Here is a 23790-nt window from a genome sequence, read left to right as displayed (position 1 = left end):
AAAACGACTTCACGTGGTCGCCAACAGGCGTCACTTATTGTTAATTAATTTGCATCGCAGTCAGGAAACTAATCGACTCTTTTTCTCTAAATAGTACGAACCAATGAAGATAACGTCGACACTTTCCATCATCGAGATATGTACATAAAGGTTGCATATCATGTACGTATAATATTTCTATACATCTTTACGTAAATATGTACATATATATATATTTTTAAATATACTATAACAAAATGGTACAAAACACAACAAGCGTTTTGGCAGTGTAATGATTATGGAGTCGACCACAATACGCCAGTAACAATTTGCCCTATTTGTGTACGCCTACGTATCATATAACATAAGTTAACGTCGTTTTTATATTTATATAATGATTATCTACTAACGATTATCTTATCGCGCTGTGATCGTATACGGCTACGATATTAGTTGAAAACTTGGCTCGTGTCACAGATAAAAGTGTACAAATTGTTTATCGTACATGAACAATCAGCTGACCTCTTTGTGCGTCTTCGCTTTCCACTGTTGCAAACGAAGGTAACTCTGCTTTAGTTGCTAACTGCAGAGCGTGAAACCACCTAAAAGTAAAGACGACCCTCGTGAACTCGTGAACTCGCGAACAGTTACATATAGTTACACAGATCACACCTACTTCTGCTTGTCATGTTGCGACGATGCTCGTAGATAATAACTTTTCCTGGAATGATGCATCTTAAGAGCCTTCGACCTGTCTTTAGAGCTCAAAGGATCCTCGTCGGACAGCTCGGTACCTCCGGTAACGATGAAACCAGGCATAGGGGTGGCCGTCAGGGCCATACTTTCAGATTCAGATTTGAAGGTATACAAAACAAAATCGATGTGCAACGCGAACCATCGCCGTATCCAAGGCTTGCTCGGTTGAGTCTTTAACATAAGGTATCCAGATATAACGGACGACGCGCTCGCCGAAACTTGCAGTAAACTTGGCACCGGTCCAGACGGGGACGAAGACGGTGATTTGACAAGTGGCTGCGTTAACGTGGCATGACACAAACGACATACTCTCATATTTTTATTATCCTCGAACAATAATTTTTGATTCGAACATTTACCACACACTACCTATAACAAGCAGAACAATGCACATAAACCCATACTTTCGCAGATCCTCCTACGTTACTTGGATAAATACGTCCTCGACAAGCAACATTAGTCTTCTATTAACCATCGATCCTCCTAGTTCATTACGATCATCGCGAAGCTGTAGCAATAAGCGTACTCACTATTCCGCAAGCTCTGCAGTTGTGTTTCCTCTTCATTACAGAAAATATAACATCGCACAACATGCATCTGGTTACGTCTTCGGCTTTCACGACAAGAGTTTTAACATTGCCGGTTTTCAAACTGGCCTTCCTCCTCATAATTTCTTGCATTGTATCGAAAAGCGCGTCAAGCCACGCTACCTTCTCCTCAGCCGCATGCGTGTACAATTCCACACTTTTCCCTTCGTCTCTTATATAAAAAGTATTTGCTGTTTCTAAATTATCGCCCTCGATTACTTGTAAATTATCAACCATGAATTTAGCTCTTAACCGATACAATGGTCCGGGTATCAGCCGTATCGAACAAAGTAATAATAAATCGCTAAACTGAAAATCGGGAAAATATTGATTTTTATCACTGAAGCCTAATGAAAATTAGGAATACAGAGCGAGCCATACAAATCGACCCCCTCGAATATCTTCGAAACTGTTGATTACATATTTCAGATAAAATGATTATGATATTTGAAATAAAAGTTGTATGGTTTCGAAGGGGAAATAATTTGGGGAATCATTTATTTTCTTAATACACTTAATACCTCTTTGTAGGAAATGGCGAGCTGGGTGGATGATTGGTATGATAAAAAAAAATACGATTCCGTTAAAAAAAAACCAACTCGACCTTCATATGTCTTCTACGCGTTCACCCACAAAGACCTTATTACACCAAACTATTTCCCCTCCGAAACCATACAACTTTTATTTCAAATATTTTCTCTTGATACGATATATAACAAACAGTTTCGAAGATATTCGAGGGGATCGATTTGAATGACTCACCCTGTGTAACAGCGGTTAACAACTGGCTGCTCTCAATTATTGCTCTTAGATACGTGTGTAAATATGTACGTTGTGTGTCGTATTATGCGTATATCGCGTATTAAAGGTACAAATGCATACCTACGTATGTACATATGCATATGTATTTATATAACGGTTCTGTACGTACCAGAAATAAGTGCCTTTCCTGATGATCACCGCTCCTTGCCGAAATCTTAACAATACGACCCTCCTTTACAAGTTCCCGCGTAGCACTGACTAGATCCGTCGTGTCGTATATGCTCTCTTGTATTTCGAGAAGCTTTTTGAACTTGTCAATCTTCTTCATCGCGTCATTCGTGTGATTAGTAGCAGTAGACACTAATTCCAATGCCTCTACGAGAAAGAAAGCAAGCCGTCTGTTCGTTTGTTTCTACGATTACAGTCGTCGCCAACTACGGACGTCTATTTAAACGTGTCCCGTTCAATAGACGTTTAAATAGAAGCCAGTCCTTGCTAGATGCCGCGTTACTTTACGCGGAAGTAATTCAGCGAACGGAACTCGAAAGATCCTTACTTTTAGCGTCCTCGTAATCAGCATTTTCTTCTGTGAGGTTTCTCAGGTAATCTTTGAGAAGCAGCTCGTATCTTGGTAATCTCTGTATAGGACTCAACATATGATGGGGCAAAGATAACTTGGCACACTCGTCCAACCTTTGAATCTCGTTGATGATTGCAGCGAATCTGGCGACTTTAGTTTGCAGACTATGCATCAAGTTCATGGCATAATCAAAGTTTTTTACATATTCCGTGTACATCTTGAGAAACGGTGCAAAATTCTTCATAATATCTCCAATTCTGGGATCCGACTCCCAGTTTTGTATTCTCTCCTGAAGCTGGGGTAGCAAGAAGTCGTTGTGAAACTTATAAATCGATTTGACGTTAGAGAACATGTGTTGAACAGTTTCCGGAGGGAACATAGGATGCGCTCTATTCTCCTGATCAACTCTAAACTGAAACACTTGGTCGATCAGTCGTAAAACGTTAACGTAATTCTTTTCCGTATCTAGCAATTCTTCGGCGACCCGGTGCGCTTTCTTCTTTTCAGAATTTTCCGAATCCGGACAATGCGTGCCGCTACCCGACTTTGATCTCAATCGTGAATCTTCGCTGTCACCCGTGATTATCGTACAATCCGTTTCAGAAGATTTCGTACCTTCCGATTCCTCTTCGCTCTCCGATTCGCTTATAGCGTAAGAATCTACTCGATGGGAATTCCTCTCTGTGGTTAAATATCTGTAAATTTTTTAGATACAGTATATGCATTTAAAGTTTAACGAATTGCATGCATTCTAGATATTACACATCCAATTCCACGACTTACTAGGGCTGTTCGAGTACTCGGCTCGCTTTTTTCAAGTACTCCAATAGCTCTATGACTTACCTACTACTTCTATATTCCAACACGCCATGCGATACTCGTACGAACGGCACATCTATAGAGTTCTCCTCGTTTTCACTAATATCAACTTGCTCGGTCGAACTACCAGCTGACATCACGAATGGCCTAAACCATGAGAAACCGCCAAAAGTGGCAATTCGTCGAAAAGAATGCCCATTGTATCCTTGCTGCTCTTTATTATTGTCTATCAACATGTCAGTACGACTGGACGGATTATCCTTGCGATACTCGTCATGGCATTCTGTCATTTTATTTAAAACAGGCTCTTCGTCTTTCGCATTGGTCTCCAATTCTGTATAGAAGGTACTGTTCGACGAATGCGCCTTTGAACCGAACATCTTAAGCGTCGCGTCCAGATAGTTTTTATTGGTAAAATTTAAACTCGTCTTTATCATCCAGAACGAAGCATCTGTCGAAAGACCTCGATGCATCCTATACCTGCATTGAGTCATTGATTTAGTAATACACTATCCAGCGATAATGGTAAATTTACGATACTTGAACAAGAGAAAACAGACGAAAAAATACCTGTCATCGATTATATTTTTTCAGTTTAATCATTATTTTATCTGATAAATACATCGTAAGAGTATGTACACCACAGATGAAAAAGGCAACGGCAGCTAAATGCTGTTAAATGCAACCAGGCACGTACGAATACCAACGGTTGTACATATATACGTCCGACGAATGTGCATATGTATTAGTATGTACGTTGCACGAATATGTACCGTTATACATGTAAAGTACTATGTGCATGTACATATACCAGAAACGAACAGCACTACCGGCTCTATCATGCCCTTATCTTCGGTAGCCAAACGTTACGGGAGGTTTCCGCGAAAACCTTCTTACATTTCCATTCGCCGTAAGAAAACCTTACCCTTCGAAAATTTCTGTTCGGCTTTGAATTCTAATCGGTAAATACTTATTAATAGGCTGTAGATGACGCTGACTAACTTTAAAAAATGAAACAATAAAATTTAACTATACGATCACTTACGATTAATAACACAGGTTAATAGAATACGGGGTAACTGACTACCGAGTATCTACTACGCATCCACCTATGTATGTTCACATACATATGTATGCACTACATATATGTACATACTCACACGCATGCATGCACGCATGCCTCATGCCTCTATCGTTCATCTGCACGGAAAAATGTCTCTGAAGGTCTCCACCGTTGGAAACGGTGCTGGAAAAGTGGGCACCGTAAATATCAGTGCTGGGCCCATTCACAACGCTGTCCAGCTAGAGCACTAAAGAGGTATGCTGATGAGATATGCGCGTACGTACATACAATAATAATAATTAGGTGACAAAGGTCTTTATTATTAACCAGAACTGGAAAAATATTGGGTCAATATTGATGCAGTGTAGGATAGGACCACCGGGGCATCGCCCTCTTTCGAATAAAAAAAAGATCACTTCCTTGCCAAAAGTCGTAATTATTCCTCCGTCCCTATATTCCTATGTCCATGCTTCATACGCGAGGAATGTTTGGTTACAATGGAACTGACCAATCAAAGACAAGATTCAGCGAGCACAAGAGGATCGTTCGAAAACTAGACGCCACGCATTTAAGCGGAAACACCGGGTGTCCAGTGTGTAAGTATACTTACTGCCCGAAACGATACGCTCCGTAAATGTTCGTAAAAACAGCAGTCAAAAGTCGGAAACATCGATATTGTCAAGGAGGAGAAACAAAAGTATGAAGTGGGAACAACCTAAAATGTGTAGCTACATATATTAAGATGGTATGAACGTATGGTCTAACACAATATTTCGCAGCAATCTTAAATAAGAGAAGACTATCGATCTTTTATACCCCACATAGCACAGACGTCATAAAGACGTCAATTGTACGTCCCTTTTAGGTCTGAACGGCTTTTGGACGTCTTTAACCGTCTTTAGACGCTGTGTGCTATCTGGGACGTCATTACACTTGACTATGTAGCTCCAAGGAAAAAGTTCACGCTCATCGAAACTGATTACCTAATGGTGCGTAAAAGTGATAGAGTAACGCATTTCACGCTATTACGATTTAGTGAATGTTGCTTCCATATTATTCGATACATACGTAGGTATAGATGTTATTCGACAAGCGGTTTCGCGGGTATCCGAGTTTATGGGTAATATTTCCCAAGATTCTTTGGTACAGAGTCCTGAGGCTGCGCGAACACCGAGAACTGAATTCGCGAGAGAGAGAAACAAAAGACATTTGAATTTTACACGAGTTTCGTTCGGTTCGGTGTTCTGTCTTGCCATCGTAAACGTAAAACGATTCAACTCCATATTTGTGGTTCGTACTTATTCGGGTTAGCCAAAAAAAAAATGGCTAATTCCTTGCCTTTGCTACTGATTTCGCGCGCTTGGGTATCTCCGGTACATCCTTTTCGCCACATAGTGATCGCGACTGCGATTACAACCGTTATTACCATCTTCGCAATTGGCAATGCACTCGGTAGTATATCACCACTTTTAGGCATCCTTGCTGTTCGTGTATGAGTACGATAATCGCTATCACGAATATGTGAACTTCACGCGTTGCGTGTCACGATCGTTGCAACGGAACTTTACCTATATATATGTATATATTATATATATATATATATGTATAAGAAATCCGTGAATCCTCGCGACCGTTGTTCGCTTCTGCCTTTAAATATCCGTATTATCGGTGTAATAACGCGCGAATCTTCGATGCATCGCAAACGGATTGTTGATGAACCGTATTTTAAGACAGATGCTTACCTGCGGACACGAAACTAAGACAGAAAATAATGACGTGGATCATCGGCGATCATCGCGAAACGTTGTTTGTTCGCAGCTCTGGATTTCTAGCAAAATATGTCGACACAAGACATAGAGCTCACGAATTGCCTCGTGACTCGAGATGTCGAAACTATGTCCGATGAAACGCAGGTGACAGCATCTTGAATTCCGATCAAGTATACACGCACCTGCCGTCGCCTGACGATCTGTTGTCAGTTGTACTTTTTGTTATACAGGGCAATCGTACGGATATATTGGAGTGCTTATCGGTCCTAATTAACGAAGATAACGTAGAGAACAATCGAACAAACGAGTTAACATTGGACGAGCAGTTGTTGGGTGGTACAACACTGACCGCAGTAACACTACCCGATGGAACCCAAGCATTCGTCGCGAATAATTTCAACGACGATGGTCAGGCATTACTCCGCAATGAAAAAACAGGCATACATGAGATAGTCTTATCGATACCAAACTATGACACTTGACAGATTCATTTATACCCCGAATTAAAATTACAACGCACGCACAAAAAGCAATATTGTTAAGGTATCGATAAGATTATTCCAACATCACAATTCTTACTCTACAATTCCTGTATTTCATACCGACCATACTATGTATTTATTCGACACTTAGAAGCAGAGTCAAAGGGACAAGCGACATTGGAATTGGAGAGCGGAGCAGGTGCTATATTATTGCGAGACGTATCAGAATTTACCACCGGTAAGCCACTCCAATTGGAATTAGATCCAACAACGTTGATTCAAAGTCGTGGCTCTACCATAGAGAATGTTGAAAACACTTACCCGAGGGTAGAGTTTATCGACGGCAGCGCCTACATGGTGACAGGCCATCTCGACGTTGGTAAAGATCTATGGGAAATCGAGAGCGGGAAACTAAAAAAGAAAGACTCTAAGATTTTATTAAACAAACTGTCCGCATCGAGGATCAGGCATCCTTGTCCAAGGGAGGGCTGCTCGAAAGTCTATAGCACACCTCATCATCTTAAGGTGAAGGATATTTTTTGCGTTGCGAATTAAACCAGGCCTGCCCATGAATGGAACTCTTACGTAATTACATCATTCTTTTACACGCGACATCAGCTTCATGTTCTCATTATAGTGTGATTAAGTCGATCCCTTCCAATATCGAATATCTTCGAAACTGTTGATTATTCCGAAATGAGTGTGCGTTGCGGCGGGGGGAGGGGGAAATAATTCGATGTACCAAGATTCCTTTAAATGGAATCATATATTTTAGTACACTGATCAAGCTATTTATACAAAGTAGTACTACATACAAGTAATATGAATGGAAATTCACTGTGTAGAGCGCTAAACGGAGACGGAAGGGTAAAATTGTTGGACCCCCGAAAATAATCGTCATGATCAGGCCTGGTCGAGTTAAGCGACGATCCGATTTGCAAAGTTTTGTACAAAACAGTATCGTCGAATTAGGTGCATGAACGATCTCACACTGGTCAGCGACCATATCGGTGTACGCATCCCAAATGTAAGAAGAGCTTCTCGACAGGGTATAGCTTGAAAGCTCATTTGCGCACGCACACAGGAGAGAAACCTTACAAATGTCCAAACGAAGCGTGCGACAAAAGCTTTAAAACTTCGGGAGATTTGTTAAAACACGTTCGCACGCACACCGGAGAACGTCCGTTCCTGTGCCCATTCGATGGTTGCGGTCGTTCTTTTACCACCAGCAATATCAGAAAGGTAGGACCGCTGCTACTAGAACATTAACAGATCGGCATATATTTATATTTATAATACGTATGTGTATTGTACGTGGCGCTGCGCGTAACAGGTTCATGTCAGAACGCATACCGGCGAACGTCCGTACAAATGTACGCAACCGAAATGCGGCAAGGCTTTCGCAAGCGCGACGAATTATAAAAATCACGTACGAATTCATTCTGGTGAGAAACCGTACGTCTGCTCGATTGAAAACTGTGGAAGAAGATTCACCGAATATTCTAGTCTTTATAAACACCATCTCGTAAGTAACGAGTTCGCTGCATCGCGTAACTGATACATTATCATTTTTATTTTCATTTTCAGGTTCATACACAACAGCGACCGTTCGAATGTAAAGTTTGCTTCAGGAGGTACAGGCAAAGCAGCACTCTTATAATGCACAAGAGAACGGTTCACGCCTTAGTCGATAACGACGACAACGTGGATGTTTTTTTCAAAGAATCTATTCAAGGATCTACTAGTCGGGGCATGGACAGGCGGAAGACTAATGTTACGCGAGAAAGCGGCTGCTCTCCGCTGAAGGTAGTCCAACGCATACATATTTCACGGTTCCTATGCACTTTGAGAACATCTTTCAAGAATTTCCTCTCGTTTCATACCGGCGGTGGCACGGAAGGTTACAGAAAAGGATAGGCAAAATCAGATTGTCAAAGCGATCGACGATTTAAGTGACAACGAAACGCAGATTCTACTGGTTGGCGATCCTTCGCAGATTGCGGCGTTACAGGTTGGTTGGAGAATTTGAAAAACTACGAGAGCGCGCTATGCATATGTATTATTAACCGACTTCAAAAAGGAGGAGGTTATAGATTCGATCCGTATGTATTTTTTTTATGTTTGTCCCCGCATAACTCCTCAGCATATGGACCGATTTTGATGATCTTTTTTTTATTCGAAAGAGGGCGATGCCCCGGTGGTCCTATCCTACACTGCATCAACATTGGCCCAATATTTTGCCAGTTCTAGTTAATAATAAAGACTATTGTCACCTAATTATTATTATTTTATGTACGTACGCGCATATCTCCTCAGCATGTTGTGTCAATATATATAAAACTAAAAAGTTAAAAATAAAATAATTAAAACCGACTTCAAAATAATAAAAATGCACTAAAAAGTAAAAAATAATTTTTTCCCTTATTTAATCTACGACTCTCGTATTTTTTAAGTCAGCGCCTCATCATTTGCACTGTGTAAATCTGGCGTCGAATTAAAAAATATGAGAGTCGTAGATCAGGGTTGACTCGCGAGCCACCGGGAGCTCCTAGCCTTGCTGCTACGCTGAACGGCCGCCCTCCATACCTACCAGACTCTGACGATCGCAGTGGATTCCTCCTTCTTTCCTTCTCTTTTCAACTGCGATCGTCAAAGTCTGGTAGCTATGGAGGGGGGCCGTTCAGCGTAGCAGTAAAGCGGAGGAGCCCTCGGTGGCCCGCGAGCCACTAGTCAGTCAACCCTGTCGTAGATTAAATAAGGGAAAAAATTATTTTTTACTTTTTAGTGCATTTTTATTATTTTGAAGCCGGTTTTAATTTTTTGTGTAACAATGACGTCTGTCGCGTGTTCACAGAAGATCGAGTTGAACGGCGGGTTCGATGAGCCTGGAATCGATACATCATTCGAAGAGTTAAACATAAAGATCGAAGACATAGAACTTGGATGGAATTAGTATAATATGTTCGCCAACGTACGCTGGCGTATTAAACAGATCGTTTCGTTTCAATGTTTGAATGTGCGATTGATAATTGCATCGGCATAAATCAATAATGATTTCTCAGCGTCACGGAATGGATTACATATTTCGCCGCGCTGAAATTGGCAAGTGCATCGAAGCTTATTGAACTTTCGTCAACAAACTTGGACATATTAACGCGAAAAACTCGAGGCCAGGCATTTCATAATATTCTAGTTTCTCTCTCCCATATTGGTTTTTTGTTGTTCGTTCGTTTGTAACGTACCTCGTATGCGATTCATTCCGATGCGTTTCGATTCGACTCGTTCTGTTACTTCACATTCACGTGTCGGCTACTATCCATAGTCGATCGATACTTTCTCCAATAAAATTGACGTTTAGGTTTCGCGCAGGACATAAGTACATACGCTGTTGCGAGAAAAGGGCATATGAAAATATAGACAAGTTATACAGTTTGTGATAATATATGTTTTCAGTAAAGAATGCGATAATATTACACAATGCGAAAGATTTGCGTGATCAAAAAGTCAGACTACCCCGTTAAATCCTATAATATATTATGCACGATGTGGAATCTTCGTTTTCGGGGAGGACGAAGACGATCCGACGTGTAAATTATGCGCAAACGATTATGTTCGACAACCTCGGCAGAAAAGAGCACCAATCGTTATTAGCACGGGGTTACTAACCAAACAACTTGATTAACATGTTCGGTTATGAGCTCCGATTTTTTGGCGAGAACGTATTAGTTACGTCTGGACGTTACGTCGGATCGATCTTGGTTTCGTGCGGGATTCTACGCTACGAGTTTTCATACATAGTTCGCTGGCTTTTCCTGCTCTATTTTCTCGCTGTATTTTGTTAAAGCGAAAGTTGCAATAGATCTGGTCTACGTACTCTTCAGGTTATTCAACATACATATGTACGTATGTACCGTGCGTGATTCGGTTTTCTCCTCACGAGGCTGATAACCTTGGCACGTCTCCTCGGTATCGTTACGAAATACTTTCGGGAGGATGGATCGTTTGCAGCTACCGCCGAAAGTAGTAGGAGCATTAAATTGGTCATCAGGGGGAGTAGTTCTCGTCCGTTCGAACCAATTACCTACTTACGGTTAAGACGACACAACGTAAATCTACGACTGTCAATCCTCGGTACGGCCGATCGACTTCGTACGTGCTGACAATCGGTACTCGTCTCTCCCTGTGATTCAGACCGACGCTTCTCCGTTCGAACCGAATGACACTACGATCGCTGACTTTAACAAGTTGCAAGTTGCAAGCACGAGAGAAAAGAATTACGAACTAGGCGATGCTTGGTTTTTGACAAACGACTATAAGTTTTAATTCACCTACTTATCGCGACGAATGATCTACCATGTCATTTTACTGGTTTCCTTGCGATTCATTTAGTCAATTGCGCGTGATCGATGAGTCATACACACGCGCGCTCTCTAATATAAAGTAACTCGTATTTAAAAAAAAAATCGATAATTTGTGCGTAAAGCGAATGGAGGAGGGTCGCCGAGGATGGTAACAGCAAAACCGAAGATTTCAAGGAGTTAAATGAAAGCGCAAACAGAGAAGGAAAAGGTGAAGTAGGGGATGCGTGGAAGTACATATGCATATCGGGAGAGAAGTTTTCACGTGGAAGTTGTTAACGCGAACATGTTTACTTGTGCTCTTGAGATTACAAACGGTATTGTATACTTATGCTCGACCTCATACTTATTAAGGTATGTATTTCAATTTTACTCGATATTCAGATAGGATATCTCATTCGCTTCAACCACGATGGAAACATTATTGTTTTACTTTCGATAGCCTATTATCGAAAGCACTTTGCTCTTCCTGCCACCGCGGTTGGTTAATCCGCGTTTACTCGGTATCTGTTTCCAAGTCGTCTCGATGTGTAAAGAAGATAAGCTCTTTTACTCGCGCATAGTCGGCGGAATCAATGATACGAAAGGTAAGTATTAGATATTTCCGCGGTGAATGCGCAAATTACTTTCTCATCGTTTCCCTGACCGTTACCTCTTTCCTTATATAATACAGAAAAATAGCCCAGACAAATAAAACCGCCGGGTCGTATTCGCCGCAGATAGGAATAGGTAATTAGATACCACGTCGAATTTCAATGCTCGAGCGCCACAACGAGCGCCACTTACGAATATCGTCAGAGAGCATTTGCATGTTATGTAGATACATATTATTTTTATAAAAACAACAGACTATGGCTGTTACGAATTTTACACACACGCGGCGATCATTTCGACGCGCGTTACGAAAAGCAGCAGGTTTCATTTCTTCCGCATGCAGTTGTCCGTGAGAAAAAAAAGTGAGACGTGCTACTCTTCGTAACGCGCGTCGACTTATCGTCCTCTTTATTACGCACATAAGTATAAGTACGCACAAGGGTAACAGGCTTTTCGTTATTGTATTTTGCTTTCAGGAAAAGCTATGGGCGAAGGATATCGTAGAGTAGAACGGCCATGGGTAGGTATTACTAATAACTCAACGTTCGGAGTGACCGCGGACGCACTATAGAAGCGTTGAAATGGAAAAATTGGAGGTATAGTATTACGAAAGAAAAAAGTGAGCCGATATAATTCGCGGGCACGACGGCAGGCATGGACGTGTTTTCTCTACGCGATAAATCATGCGCGCGATCGATCTTGTCCTTCGATCTTTCAGCTAGCAGGATATATTGCGTTTTACAAAGTACACAGTACGCGTTACGTAAAGAGCATCGTCGAAGGGAACATTTTTGTCGCCAACTGCGCGCGGTAGCTGTGAAAATTGTAGTCACGCGCCGGAGGAACGTCCCTAATAAGTCTAGTTCTGCCCATCAAAACGATCAGAGTTCTCCGACAGCAGCGCGCGTTTCCTACGCATTCGAAAAAGTATCCAGCATAATTGACCGCTGCCTTTGACAGAAGTACCTTTGTCACCGATCCTTTGTTCCGTTAGGATCGTCTCTTCCGTGTCCGGTAAGAATTGAAAATTGGCCCACGTCCTCCTTTTAACGTCGTTCGCATTATTCCTGAACGCAAGCGTGTTCTCCTAGCTCCGTTGTCTGTCCGTTCGCCAGTCCATCCGCCGGCGTGCCCGCCTGCCTACCTGCATTTAATTTAGAAGTTACCTACTCACCTGGTTGCTTCAACGCGCAAGAGAAAACGAACGAGGCACCGATATCGAGTAAGTCGAATGACTTTCGATGATTCGAGCGAGGAAACAGGTAAAGAAACTTGCACACGTCTACTCGAATTCCTTCTGCAACGTTCCGGCGCGACGAACATTTATCGATTACGTTTAGCGATAAAGTCGATCGATATTTAACATTCTTCTTTTAGGACACATTGTATTCGGAGTCGGTCTCATCCCGAAAAGAATGAGAGATACTGGGAATATGAAAAATCGATCGCGTTATCGATAATGGGACTGTCGGTACTTAAAATCGTAGTATCGGATATCTAACCGGGCCGTCAGTGTCGGCGTCGCCGTCGCCGAGGGAGAAGAAGGTGAGGTGCCGAAGGACGCGAAATCAGAGTTATCGCGCGATAATGTCTTGTCGTAGGTAGTCTCTACGTGACTGTCCGTAATCTGCTTTTAGTGCCGCGGTAGTAAGATTCGCGATCAACTGTCACGAATCTATCGATTGATCGCGAGGGACTACAATTGGGCTGTATCGCTGCCAACAAGATCGCGCGGCACGTCTCGATCAGTCGGATTAAATCGAGCGGCCTCGCGAGTTTGCGAGCTCGAAGAGAAGTAAAGCTTAAAGGCGAAAAGGGGAACCGATGACACTCGACGAAAGCTCGAGTCGTTTTTCCATCACAGAGCATCGCGCTTATTCCTGACGTCGCTCTCTCCCTCTCCCCCCCCCCCTCTCTCTCTGTCTTATTCGCAAACCTTCTGTCAAAAGCATGTCGAAGAAACAATGGATGGTACTGCTGATGCTGTTCTTGACTTATTTGCTGCTAGGTGCCTCGATGTTCTACCATATCGAGGGTCGCCTAGAGATCGAACGCGTCAGGAAGGCCAAAGGAGAACGCATCGAGATCAACGGTGAGCGCAGTTGCTCGCATAAAATAATCTCTCGTGAATGGTTTCATCGATGAATGACACTTAGAAATCGGGCTATCGTGAATCGTGCTACGAAGAACCGTCGGCAGCAAGCGTCGACGAACGACCGACGTTCTATATCGCGTAACGTTCGCCTGTCGTTTACTAAAATCTGCACCGTATCCGCGAAAGCGAAATGTTGCATTGCTGGTTATTTGTTGAAGCACTTGACCGCGCCGTGACACTCGTAAAACATAATTATATCGGAGCAATTTATAATCCTTACCGGTCGCAATCGCCGTTTTCCTCGATTACAAGCTTGCTTACTGTCAAGCGTAGTAGTTGGTTCGAAGCCAAACTTGGGTATTGAGTTGAAAAAAATTCATCGTTGACTCTGCGCCGTTTTATAGGTCTCGGCGGTAGAATTTTCACAGGCAATGCCAGTAAAACGCCCGAGGTGTGTCAATTGCGACGCGACAATCGGTTCCAATCGAAATTACCGTCCAATTGTTGCGGACGATACTCTTGTGTCACCGATAACTTATTTTATCGGACCAACACGAATACACGATCGCGTACCGTGCATACGACTTGCACTCGACCTAGGATCGTTCCAAGTAAACGTCTTCGACGCGTTAACGGACAACTCTCTCTCTCTCTCTCTTTCTCTCTCTTTCTCTCTCTCCCTTCAACCGCTGAAATTTCTTAGTTTCACCCGCGTAAATCAACGGCCGTTAAGATAGTAATTTCGTTACCACGCGCAGGTATAGGTATCGAAAATCGCGCACGAAAGTGAAATAGAACTCGTAAACGCACGTAGGTACATTATGTTTCTATACAGAAACGATCGAGGATTTCCAGTTGATTACGTTTTCAGCTTTACTGCACGCACACTACGTGCCTAGTCGCAATCACGATCACGACGAAATTCTGGGCAAATTGACGCGATACTGTGGAAAATCGGTTTACAATTATACCGAGGGCGAGACGGATCCACTCAAGTGGGATTTTTATAACAGCTTTTACTTCGCTTACACCGTCGTCAGCACTATAGGTACGTAGGCGTACTATATCGAAGGTACAGTACGCACACACTTTGGTTTATATGTAGTCTCGGGTTCGTAGATAAGAAATCCGAACGAAATAGCAAAAGCCATTACGATAAACTGTTAGAGCAAGCACTTACATACCAATTAACATGCTATGCATCTAATTAGTATTCTAATTAAGCTGCAGACCGTTATAATTAGCAATTTATACAGTGAAAATTCAAGGTATTCGTACGTTATAATTCGGTATGCGCAATATAGGTTACGGAAACTTGGCTCCCACGAACATGCTGGGTCGCATCTTGATGATATTTTACGGTCTGGTAGGCATACCCATAAATGGAATTCTGCTGGCACAGTTGGGAGAATTCTTTGGACGTGTATTCGTCAAAGCACACGAAAAATATAAATCGTACAAACGCGGCCGCACCGATTACTATCCCAGAAAGTTGACAACATTTGAAACGGGAAAAGTTGGCCTGGCTGCACAGATATTCGCTTACCTGACGCCTGGTTTCGTCATGTTCATCTTTTTCCCGGCCTTCCTTTTCTCCCATTACGAGGGTTGGAATTACGACGAAGCCGTTTACTACGCTTTCGTCACTTTAACGACCATTGGTTTCGGCGACTATGTGGCAGGTCAGAAATAATTCTATCACGTTCGTTCTTTTTATTATGTACACATTCAGCTTCGTTATTTCGCGTACATTTATCCGAGTCTATTCATCTCGGAACGATAGAATGAAAGTTAACGCCAGGACGAACAAGTACGGCGCGGATATCGCCCATTATTATACCTTTCTTTTTTTCTTTTTTTCGTACATGCTTACGAGGATTTTGCATCTCGAAGTAAGTAGACACGTACTTACGCACGTAGCACGTGCGCTAATATATCCGTTTCACATGTAGGCGCTGTATGTGTGTGTGTGTGTGTGTGCATGTCCGTTTTAAACAGCGCGATTGGATTGCACGTTTTCTTTCACACACGTAACTCGACAAACACCGTAGCGCTGAAGAGCTTGTTTCACACTCTACAGGCCAGGATAACAGCAAAGGTAGCGGAGTTTTTTTCATTTTATACAAAACATTTCTAATTTGCTGGATTTCTTTTGGATTGGGATACATCGTTATGATCATGACTTTTATCGCTCGAGGTATGCGCAGCAAGAAGATCACGAGACTCGAGCATAAATTGGCGATAAATTTGAAACACACGCAAAGTAAAATCTGGAACGAATTCAACAAAGAGATAAACTATTTGCGCCGCGTGTTTAACGAACTTCAGTTGTCCAAGGTGAAGGTAAAAGAGCGCATTCGTTTTCCATCCTCGATTCTTATCTACAGTCGAACCTCGATAACTTGAATCTCAAGGGAAGTGAAAAAACCTTCGAATTATAGAGGTTTTTGAGTTATCGAGGTTCGACTGTACTTACGCTTGCCTACATACATATTATACGGCAATTCGTTTCAGAGAGTATACGTCGACGAGTGTAATTACGAAATTCCACCGGCCAAGTGTCCGCGAAGCAGCAGCTTTCCCGATCTTCGTGATTTGTCGTACGGCATGGAAGACGACGACGATACCGGTAGTAGTGCTACTTATCAGAGACCTCGTCGCCGCGCCAACAGCGAAGTTGCACATACGGTAAGGAGGGTCTTCAGCGATTACACGCGAGCTTGGAACCAACGCGTCTCACCTTGATTTTTCCATTCAGCGGCAAGATCAAATAGCGCGCGTCGTCTCCGAAACCGATCTCCAAAGGATCGACAAAACTGCAACGTTCGCGACCCACGCGATGGTTCAGCCGGCAGAATTACTGGCGAGACTGGTGAATATTCTTGGCTATATTCCTCCGGCCACGGAAGACATCGTGACGGGCGATTGTTCGAATCAGACGACCCTCGCGGAGCAGGAAATTCATCGTGACAAAGATCGTCTCCCCGAAAAGGAGTGGACGTACACCCCGTCGAATTCGATTCCCGGCAGCTGGGTGATCGGTAACGAACGAATTTCTCGATTACCGAGGCCTCGTTCGAGAGCAGCCAGCGAAGTCAGGCTGCACGAGACCAAGACCGAGGACCGACACGTCGAGTGGACTTGGTCCGGTCCAGCGGCTTCTAGAAAGATCGAGGAGCTGATGAAAATGCGAACCATCGAAGAATCGTCGAGCAAGGATCGCGGCATCAGAGAGGCAAAGTTCTCAAAGTTTCGCAAAGCTCTGATCTCGTCGGGTCCTTGGAGGAATCCTTTCTCCACGAGCTCGGAGAAGAAGAGTTCGGAACTCGAGCGGGAAGCCACCGCCGAGAAGGACGTCGAGGAATCGTTTGGGCCAGGATCGACGCGTCTCGATGGCAGACGAGACTCGACGAATTCAACCTCCAACTGGAGGAACCTCCACTACTACACGCACACCGGTACCGGGAACAATCTCGAAACAGAAGGCAGTACCCTTCTCGAGGAAACCAGCCTGGCCGATTTTTTGCGGGCACTTACGGTTCTTCACGCGACCGTCGGCGACACCACCGGCAACAACAGCTGGACCGCCGCCGCAACCGCTGACGATCACATTCATCGAACCCGGCCCCGCAGAAAGATGGGGATCGCTTCCCTGGCACCGCCAAAACTTCCCAGCCTCTTCACGTTATTCTCGAGTCAACCTCCGCCCGGATCCATCGGGCAAAGTAACCACGATACGATCACGCACGAATCTAACGGTGGTTGTTCCGCCGACTTGAGAAGGAGCAGTTTAGCTTTCGCCACTACCGCGGCCGCGAGACCGAGACGATTCTCCTTGAGGCCAGTGGCAACACCCATCAGCCCTCCGACACCCCCTAGAGGTGGTTCGCCATTTTTATCGGTAAGTCTCATCCCTTACTCGCTTACTCGCGTAGACGCAGCTAGCAGTAACTCGATCTTTCAGGACTCACGGCGACTGCCGTACGAAAATAAATCGACATTTCTGTTCGAATCGCCCAAGGAGCCCCTTATTCGAACGGAAGGAGCACCGGGCCTTTCGTCGCCGATAAGACCGTCGCGCATCAACGGTCCACGTTTCTCGTTGCGATCCGCTCAAAATCAGAGTGTAATTCCATCGGGGGCAAGCACGGCGGTCGTTCCTCCGCTCAAAGCTATACCCCGATGGAAGGCCGGCATGCTGCAGCGGCAAATCGGTCAAATGAATCTACGACGTCGAGTCAGGGCGTTCAGTTTAAGCGACGTTCACACGGACGATCTCGAGGAAAGAGCCGAGCCTTTCAATCCGTCGTCGTCCAGCACCTACAAGAAAAGCACCGTCCATCAAGATTCGCAGCCATTTACATCTCCGTCCCATCGGGAGGACCGATGCGTCGCCTTTCCCGACGAGTCAACAACTTCTCCGCCGAGCGTTCGATTCGAGAACAAAACCGTTCGACTGGTCGATTTGCAGTTACAAACGACCGAATGTACGCAACAGCCAGCATCATCCGGTGGAAATGGAAGGGGCTACGACTGCGTCGTACCCGTAGAACCAGCTTGTCAAAAACCACTCTCGGATAATATTATCTCGATCGCCGCCAGTGATCATAACGAGTATACGTCGCTCGTTGCTGCTAACGCAGAATCACAGCGGCCGCTCGTGGAAGTAAAGGTAGAAAGTCCCACGGCGAATCCTATTCAAAGTTCCTTTTCGAGAGATCCGATCGATGCTCCTCGAAACGATTCCAGTAGTCTCGCTCCTAGTAGTTCTCGCTCGAGTAAATCGTGACACTCGGACGCGTTTATTTAATAGGTAGTTGTCACAGCGAGACTTTCGATCACGCTTTCTTCTCTTAGTCACTCGCAGGGGAGGAAAAATGAGGGGAGAACACTGTGGAAAAGAAGAGTTAGATGATGTAACAAAAGAGAAAGCGGCAGTGACAGCGAATCGGTGTCGCTTAATCGCCAACAGGTACATACTTGTATAGATTTCTTAGCGATGCAACATCCGAAACGACTGAAATTTTATTCGAAGATTCGATACAATAAATTATCGTATAATTTACTTTACACAGAAATATACTTCCCTCCCCCCTTTTCTCAGCCTCGGGTAAATCACTGTTAACGTGATTTACTTACTACTTTTGTAACCTTTTCCTTATTTCCGCGACTAAGTTCGTTCGAGAGACAGCAACTTCCGTTCGAGATGCAACATCTCTTAACGTAACTTCGCCTCTCGCTAGTTCTCCTTCCCCGATTATTATAGCCAGCGGTATACCCTTCTCCTCGCAATATTGCAACTGCGCGAGTAATTTTACGTTCCTTTTATAGGACTGTTCCGCTTTCAGTTCGGCATCCCAAAGGTCCGACAAAATTTTCATTCTCTCTTCGTGTAAATTCTTTTGCGCACTCGCCACAAACACCTGAACCTCGGTCGTACGTGTCTTTAAATCTTCGCGACTTAGTTTGGCCTCCAAAACACTGAAAATGCGTTCGATGCCCAACGACAGGCCGACGCACGGAACCGATTTCCTTTTACTATCGAACATTGCCACCAAGTTATCGTAACGGCCACCGCCCGCGACGCTACCTACACCGACGGCGTCCCCTAGAAATTGCAAGAGAGGAAGAAATAATTAGACGCGTTTAACAGCTAACTACTGGATCGTTACGCATTTTCAACGTTGAGAGCTCACCGATCAATATCGCTTCGAAGATCACACCCGTGTAGTAATCGAGTCCTCTGGCCAGGCTCAAATCGAACGTTACCTTGTCCGTTACTCGAAAAATGTCGCAATACTTGAACAACAGTTCCATAGATTCGAGGCCTTTCACCGCGGACTCGTGTTTCATCAATTCGACATCTTTCCTCAATTCAGCGATAAGCTCCACTCCACCAGCTCGCGACACGTACGCTCCAATTTTATCAGCGGCCTGTTCATTTAATCCTTTTTCCTCCACTATTTCTTTCTTGACCTCCGACCACGCAGTCTTGTCGAGTTTGTCAATAGCGGAGCACACTCCACGAAATTTATCTTGCGGGACGCCACAAGCGGCGAATATACCGTCCAACAACGATCTATGATTGAATTTGATCGCGTAAGGTCCCACGTCTAACGATCGCAACGCTTCGGAAATAATGCGTATGCATTCCGCGTCCGACATCATTGGATCATACTGACCGGCTATGTCGAAATCCTTCACGATGGAAGAAACGAAAGACGAATCGATATTAATAAATCGCGGTTAAAATTCCTACGACCTAACACTGTCGCGTCGTTTACTTACGCATTGATAAAACTCTCTGTATCTACCCCTCGTCGTAGCTGGATTGTCCCTTCGGTAAACCTTGGCTATATGATACCTTTTGATAGAGGAGACTTTTCCCATAGCCAAATATCTAGCGAAAGGTACAGTCAAATCGTACCTCAAGGCTAAAATCTCTCCACCTTGATCCTTCAAATCATAGATCAACTTAGAATCTTCTCCATACTTTCCCGTCAAAACATCCTAGAGTGGAAAATGAACGATTCGTCAAGAAGTTCAGAGAAGGAAACAGCCGCAAACAGAACCAGCCCGTTGCATAGACGTTTGGTACAAACTTTTAGTTCAAAGACTGGTGTATCTATAGTCTCAGCGCCGTGTCTCTTGAAGACTGTAATTATTTTATCCAAGACTCCCAGTCGTAATGCCATTTGTTCCGGTCCATAATCTCTCGTTCCTTTCGGTGTTTTAAGGATCAGCTTGGATGTCGAAGCATTAGTTTCTCCCAGGCGAGCTTTCAGCTCCAACAACTTGGCAACTTGGTCCTCTATCTATACAAAACAACCAGGACTGAAGCGAGAAATGTAGAGAGGGAGAGAACTCTGAATTGGTTCCACTAATGCAACGGATGTAGTTTCACGCCTCTCTATCTCTTTCTCTCTCTCTTTGCTTATCGATAGTCAACGAATATGGTTACATGACTTTTGCATACCTTTAGCCCCGAAAGCATCGTGGCATGGCAATATTTGCGTGCAGCGAGGACGACATTGGTCCACATCGGACATAACATCGCAAACAACGTAGTCGTTTAACACACCCGGAATCAAAGAGAAAAGTCCACCCCAGTGTCGATTATTAAACTAGCCAAGAGAACAGACAGTACCGTGTAAACGAGCTTGCGAGCAAATGCTATGAATTACAGAGTCGGACTTTAACCTATAGTTCCATACTGGATAATTCTCAAACAGGAAAACATTGTCTCCTAAGCATAGACTTAAGCAAAAAAAAAAAATGGAAAGGTGTTGTCAGATTTCTGAAACCTTTAATTCATAGCGGCGCCACTCGCAAGCAAACGACTGCCTCACCTTCTCGTCAATCTTATCTCGATCAAAGGGGCACAGATCACTTATAAGATCGACCTTCTTCATTAAGGAAGTAACCGGTCCTTCCGGATCAGGGAACGCGATACGTTCGGCTCTGTCAAAACTTTGAACGTTCGAGAACCATCTTTTCAAGTGTGGCCATTCGGAGAGTCTAGGCTCGAACATAACACAGAAGTCGAACAACACCGTGTCTTTCGCAGAAGGTATCCAGCCACAGACGTAACTGACATCAGCGAAATCATGATTTAGGGTTTCAAAGCGTCTCTCTATATCCCAAGAATTCGGTAAATCCTGAGAAATGGAAAGCGGGTGCGACAGTGTGATCTGCGTCGGATGTTGAAGAAAAACAAGGGGAAAAATACGTAAAGCGTGGAAGATCCTAGATTTAGCGAGCTACAAATCGACAAACTCGCTCCGTCGCAAAGACAAAATTAACGAGAAACGCTGAATAGGATCAAAGAAATACTGGTTCTCGCGCAAGAAGCTCGGTACCTCGAATAAGAAATTCAATAGCACTGGCTAAATCGTCACGCTCGATTACGTTAAACTCGGATAATCCAAAAAGCACATGGCGACGAAGCTTGACGTCGCCAGAAGGTATCGCACTTTCGTTCGTGGTAAAAGAAACTCCAAAAGGTACGATCGTTATAACATTGAAAGTCCTCGGTTTTACCTCGGTATTATCGGCTTTCGCGGCTTTTAATTTCCGTACGAGTTCTCCTTGTTCCTTCACCTGTTCCAACACACTTTCTCTGATTTCGTCAGCCATAGCGTGCGATTCAGACTGTCTCGTGCAACGCGGCATTACTGCTGCTGTTCCCGATAGGTTATGAGACCATCAGACCAGACTACGGCGCATTATGCCCAGGCTTACCGCGTTACGACGGTCCACTGATTTCACTGATTCTACGATCGCGTACGATTCGTCCCTGTTCACGCTTCCCCATGCATTCTCTTGAAAGGACGCGACGCGCGAGCGGCGTGAGTCACGCCAGTGGCACGATCGTATCGAGGTAATCATATCGCTCGTGGAACGTATGTACATACGTTCTATAACTTCTATATAATATTACATACTACCGCCGAATATATTATTTATCACTTTTTTCTTCCTTTCTTTCTTTGGGTAATACCGCATTTGGAATTTTGTTTTTTTGTTTTAACGTTCGACAATGTTAAAGACACATAGGTACGAGGAAAATACAAATATAGGTATAGAAGGAAAATTGACTTTTAGCTTCTTGCTCTCGTAATTCGCGAAAGTAAGTAGTAATGCGTAACAAATCAGAAAAAGCGCGAACAATAACGGCGATAGAATTTCTCGTGAAAGACGCGTACGTTAACGATTTGAAACAGGGTTAACGATTCGGGAGGAGGTTTCCAATTTGGCATTTTCTTATTTCCGCTACGCAATCTGGTGGCGAAAATTAAAGCAGTCTAATCGGGTTAGCTGTCACATGTAATTGGCAGATTTGGGAATTTCGACTGTTTGATGATCGATTTTGTAAAATTTAACAGACTATTTAATGACAAAAACATTATTGCACTGTTTCAAAACTTGTGTGACACCAGTCCTGTAACGCGATTGACCCGATTACAGAGCTTACTTTAGTAGATGGCGCTCTCACAGTATTTCCCAATACAAAGATAATGAATTAGAAAGAAGAGGTTAGGTGCCACCTCGATGATAACACGAAACACGTACGAATTATGAATGGTTCGAAACAATTTTTATGCAGCGGCGTGGAAAAACAATCTCTGACAATAAATACGTGTGAGATGTGGATTGTATCGTATACGATAAAGACAAAAATGATGAAAACCGTGTGCGACAAATGTGTTTATGTCGCAGTCGAATGATTTAAAAATACAGACTTCCTAGCCGAAGAGGCTACGTACTTGGAATGTTTTGTTTATGTATATCTAATTTGTTAAAAAACTTTGAAGATAAACCTCGAGGAGACACCTACCACTCTTCTGAGCCTTTGTTTCTTATTGAAAATTAATGAGAATTTATAGCAAATTATAAAATCACCACCCAGCGGTGCCTAACATACGTACAAAAGTAACTAACTAGGGTTGGTTTAAGTCTAGGTTGCGTTGGGTGGGAGTATGTCCTGTAATGCCTGAGGGTTCTAGAATTCATCCTAGTCCCGGTTTCAGCTTCCTAAGATCAGCCTGAAACTGTTGTAGTTACCCGAGTTCTAAGGTAAAAAAAAAATCATTGACGGTAAAGAAGATTTGTTTTCGACTCAAAACCAGGAAAAACCTTGTTTTCTCGGTATATTTGTCAGTTTTAAACATGCTTAATAAGAACATAATGGACATGTCCTCCCACACAGGTGTTCGTTCCGCGAAGAAAGTTTTGGTCGATAAGGCAGGAAAACTGCCTTGTTCTCTACTTAGCTTAGTACACCCACAGACGACTCGTCTGTGGTCCACGTCCCTCCTTAGCTAAACTACCGCAGATAAGTGTGCTTCCCACGTTGCCTGTGACCGCTTGCGGGTCGAGTTATAGATTCCAAATTCCAAATACGTAGGCACCTCTGGACCATGATTTTACAGCTTCCTATGAATTC

At 43.6% G+C, this 23790-nt stretch overlaps 4 protein-coding genes and 1 long non-coding RNA gene across 17 annotated transcripts; 3 read left to right on the top strand and 2 right to left on the bottom strand.

Annotated features, from left to right (window-relative positions):
- Positions 1 to 192: 192 nt before the first annotated feature.
- On the bottom strand, positions 193 to 5065 carry LOC143373219 (FYVE, RhoGEF and PH domain-containing protein 4). Its single transcript, XM_076820222.1, has 7 exons — positions 4054 to 5065; positions 3508 to 3963; positions 2641 to 3359; positions 2254 to 2459; positions 1266 to 1631; positions 656 to 1104; positions 193 to 581 (listed from the first exon to the last, which is right to left on the bottom strand). The coding sequence occupies exons 2-7, from the start codon at positions 3954 to 3956 to the stop codon at positions 476 to 478; spliced, it is 2295 nt and encodes a 764-aa protein (XP_076676337.1). The 5' UTR covers positions 3957 to 3963; positions 4054 to 5065; the 3' UTR covers positions 193 to 475.
- Positions 5066 to 5151: 86 nt separating this feature from the next.
- On the top strand, positions 5152 to 10229 carry LOC143373229 (uncharacterized). Of its 11 annotated transcripts, none has more exons than XM_076820262.1 (9): positions 5152 to 5291; positions 6365 to 6459; positions 6546 to 6723; positions 6949 to 7322; positions 7770 to 8039; positions 8131 to 8322; positions 8385 to 8606; positions 8698 to 8808; positions 9652 to 10229. In XM_076820262.1, exons 2-9 carry the CDS (start codon positions 6385 to 6387, stop codon positions 9748 to 9750), a joined length of 1521 nt encoding a protein of 506 aa, XP_076676377.1. In that variant the 5' UTR covers positions 5152 to 5291; positions 6365 to 6384; the 3' UTR covers positions 9751 to 10229. The 11 variants fall into 11 exon arrangements, with proteins under 11 accessions (XP_076676377.1, XP_076676369.1, XP_076676370.1 ...); XM_076820254.1 differs by having other exon boundaries at positions 6281 to 6459; XM_076820255.1 differs by having other exon boundaries at positions 6277 to 6459.
- A 423-nt stretch (positions 10230 to 10652) lies between these two features.
- Positions 10653 to 12676, top strand: LOC143373253 (uncharacterized). The gene is made up of 4 exons (XR_013086438.1): positions 10653 to 11509; positions 11598 to 11742; positions 12226 to 12345; positions 12468 to 12676. It is a non-coding gene; the product is annotated as an uncharacterized LOC143373253 (long non-coding RNA).
- Positions 12677 to 12819: 143 nt separating this feature from the next.
- On the top strand, positions 12820 to 18909 carry Ork1 (open rectifier K[+] channel 1). Its single transcript, XM_076820214.1, has 9 exons — positions 12820 to 13011; positions 13127 to 13294; positions 13387 to 13841; positions 14716 to 14892; positions 15149 to 15526; positions 15925 to 16187; positions 16359 to 16532; positions 16603 to 17745; positions 17809 to 18909. The coding sequence occupies exons 3-9, from the start codon at positions 13700 to 13702 to the stop codon at positions 18631 to 18633; spliced, it is 3102 nt and encodes a 1033-aa protein (XP_076676329.1). The 5' UTR covers positions 12820 to 13011; positions 13127 to 13294; positions 13387 to 13699; the 3' UTR covers positions 18634 to 18909.
- Hisrs (histidine--tRNA ligase) lies at positions 18762 to 22264 on the bottom strand. Of its 3 annotated transcripts, XM_076820231.1 has the most exons (6): positions 21885 to 22264; positions 21194 to 21502; positions 20447 to 20659; positions 20133 to 20354; positions 19541 to 20042; positions 18762 to 19452 (listed from the first exon to the last, which is right to left on the bottom strand). In XM_076820231.1, the coding sequence occupies exons 1-6, from the start codon at positions 22014 to 22016 to the stop codon at positions 18983 to 18985; spliced, it is 1848 nt and encodes a 615-aa protein (XP_076676346.1). In that variant the 5' UTR covers positions 22017 to 22264; the 3' UTR covers positions 18762 to 18982. The 3 variants fall into 3 exon arrangements, with proteins under 3 accessions (XP_076676346.1, XP_076676347.1, XP_076676348.1); XM_076820232.1 differs by lacking the exon at positions 21194 to 21502 and having other exon boundaries at positions 22086 to 22259; XM_076820233.1 differs by lacking the exon at positions 21194 to 21502 and having other exon boundaries at positions 21885 to 22253.
- Positions 22265 to 23790: the final 1526 nt, after the last annotated feature.

This window comes from Andrena cerasifolii, chromosome 9 (assembly GCF_050908995.1).
Source record: "Andrena cerasifolii isolate SP2316 chromosome 9, iyAndCera1_principal, whole genome shotgun sequence".
In the NCBI taxonomy this organism is placed as follows: Eukaryota; Metazoa; Arthropoda; class Insecta; order Hymenoptera; family Andrenidae; genus Andrena; species Andrena cerasifolii.
Note: the sequence above shows the minus strand (reverse complement) of the source record. Positions and strands in the feature narration are given on the sequence as shown.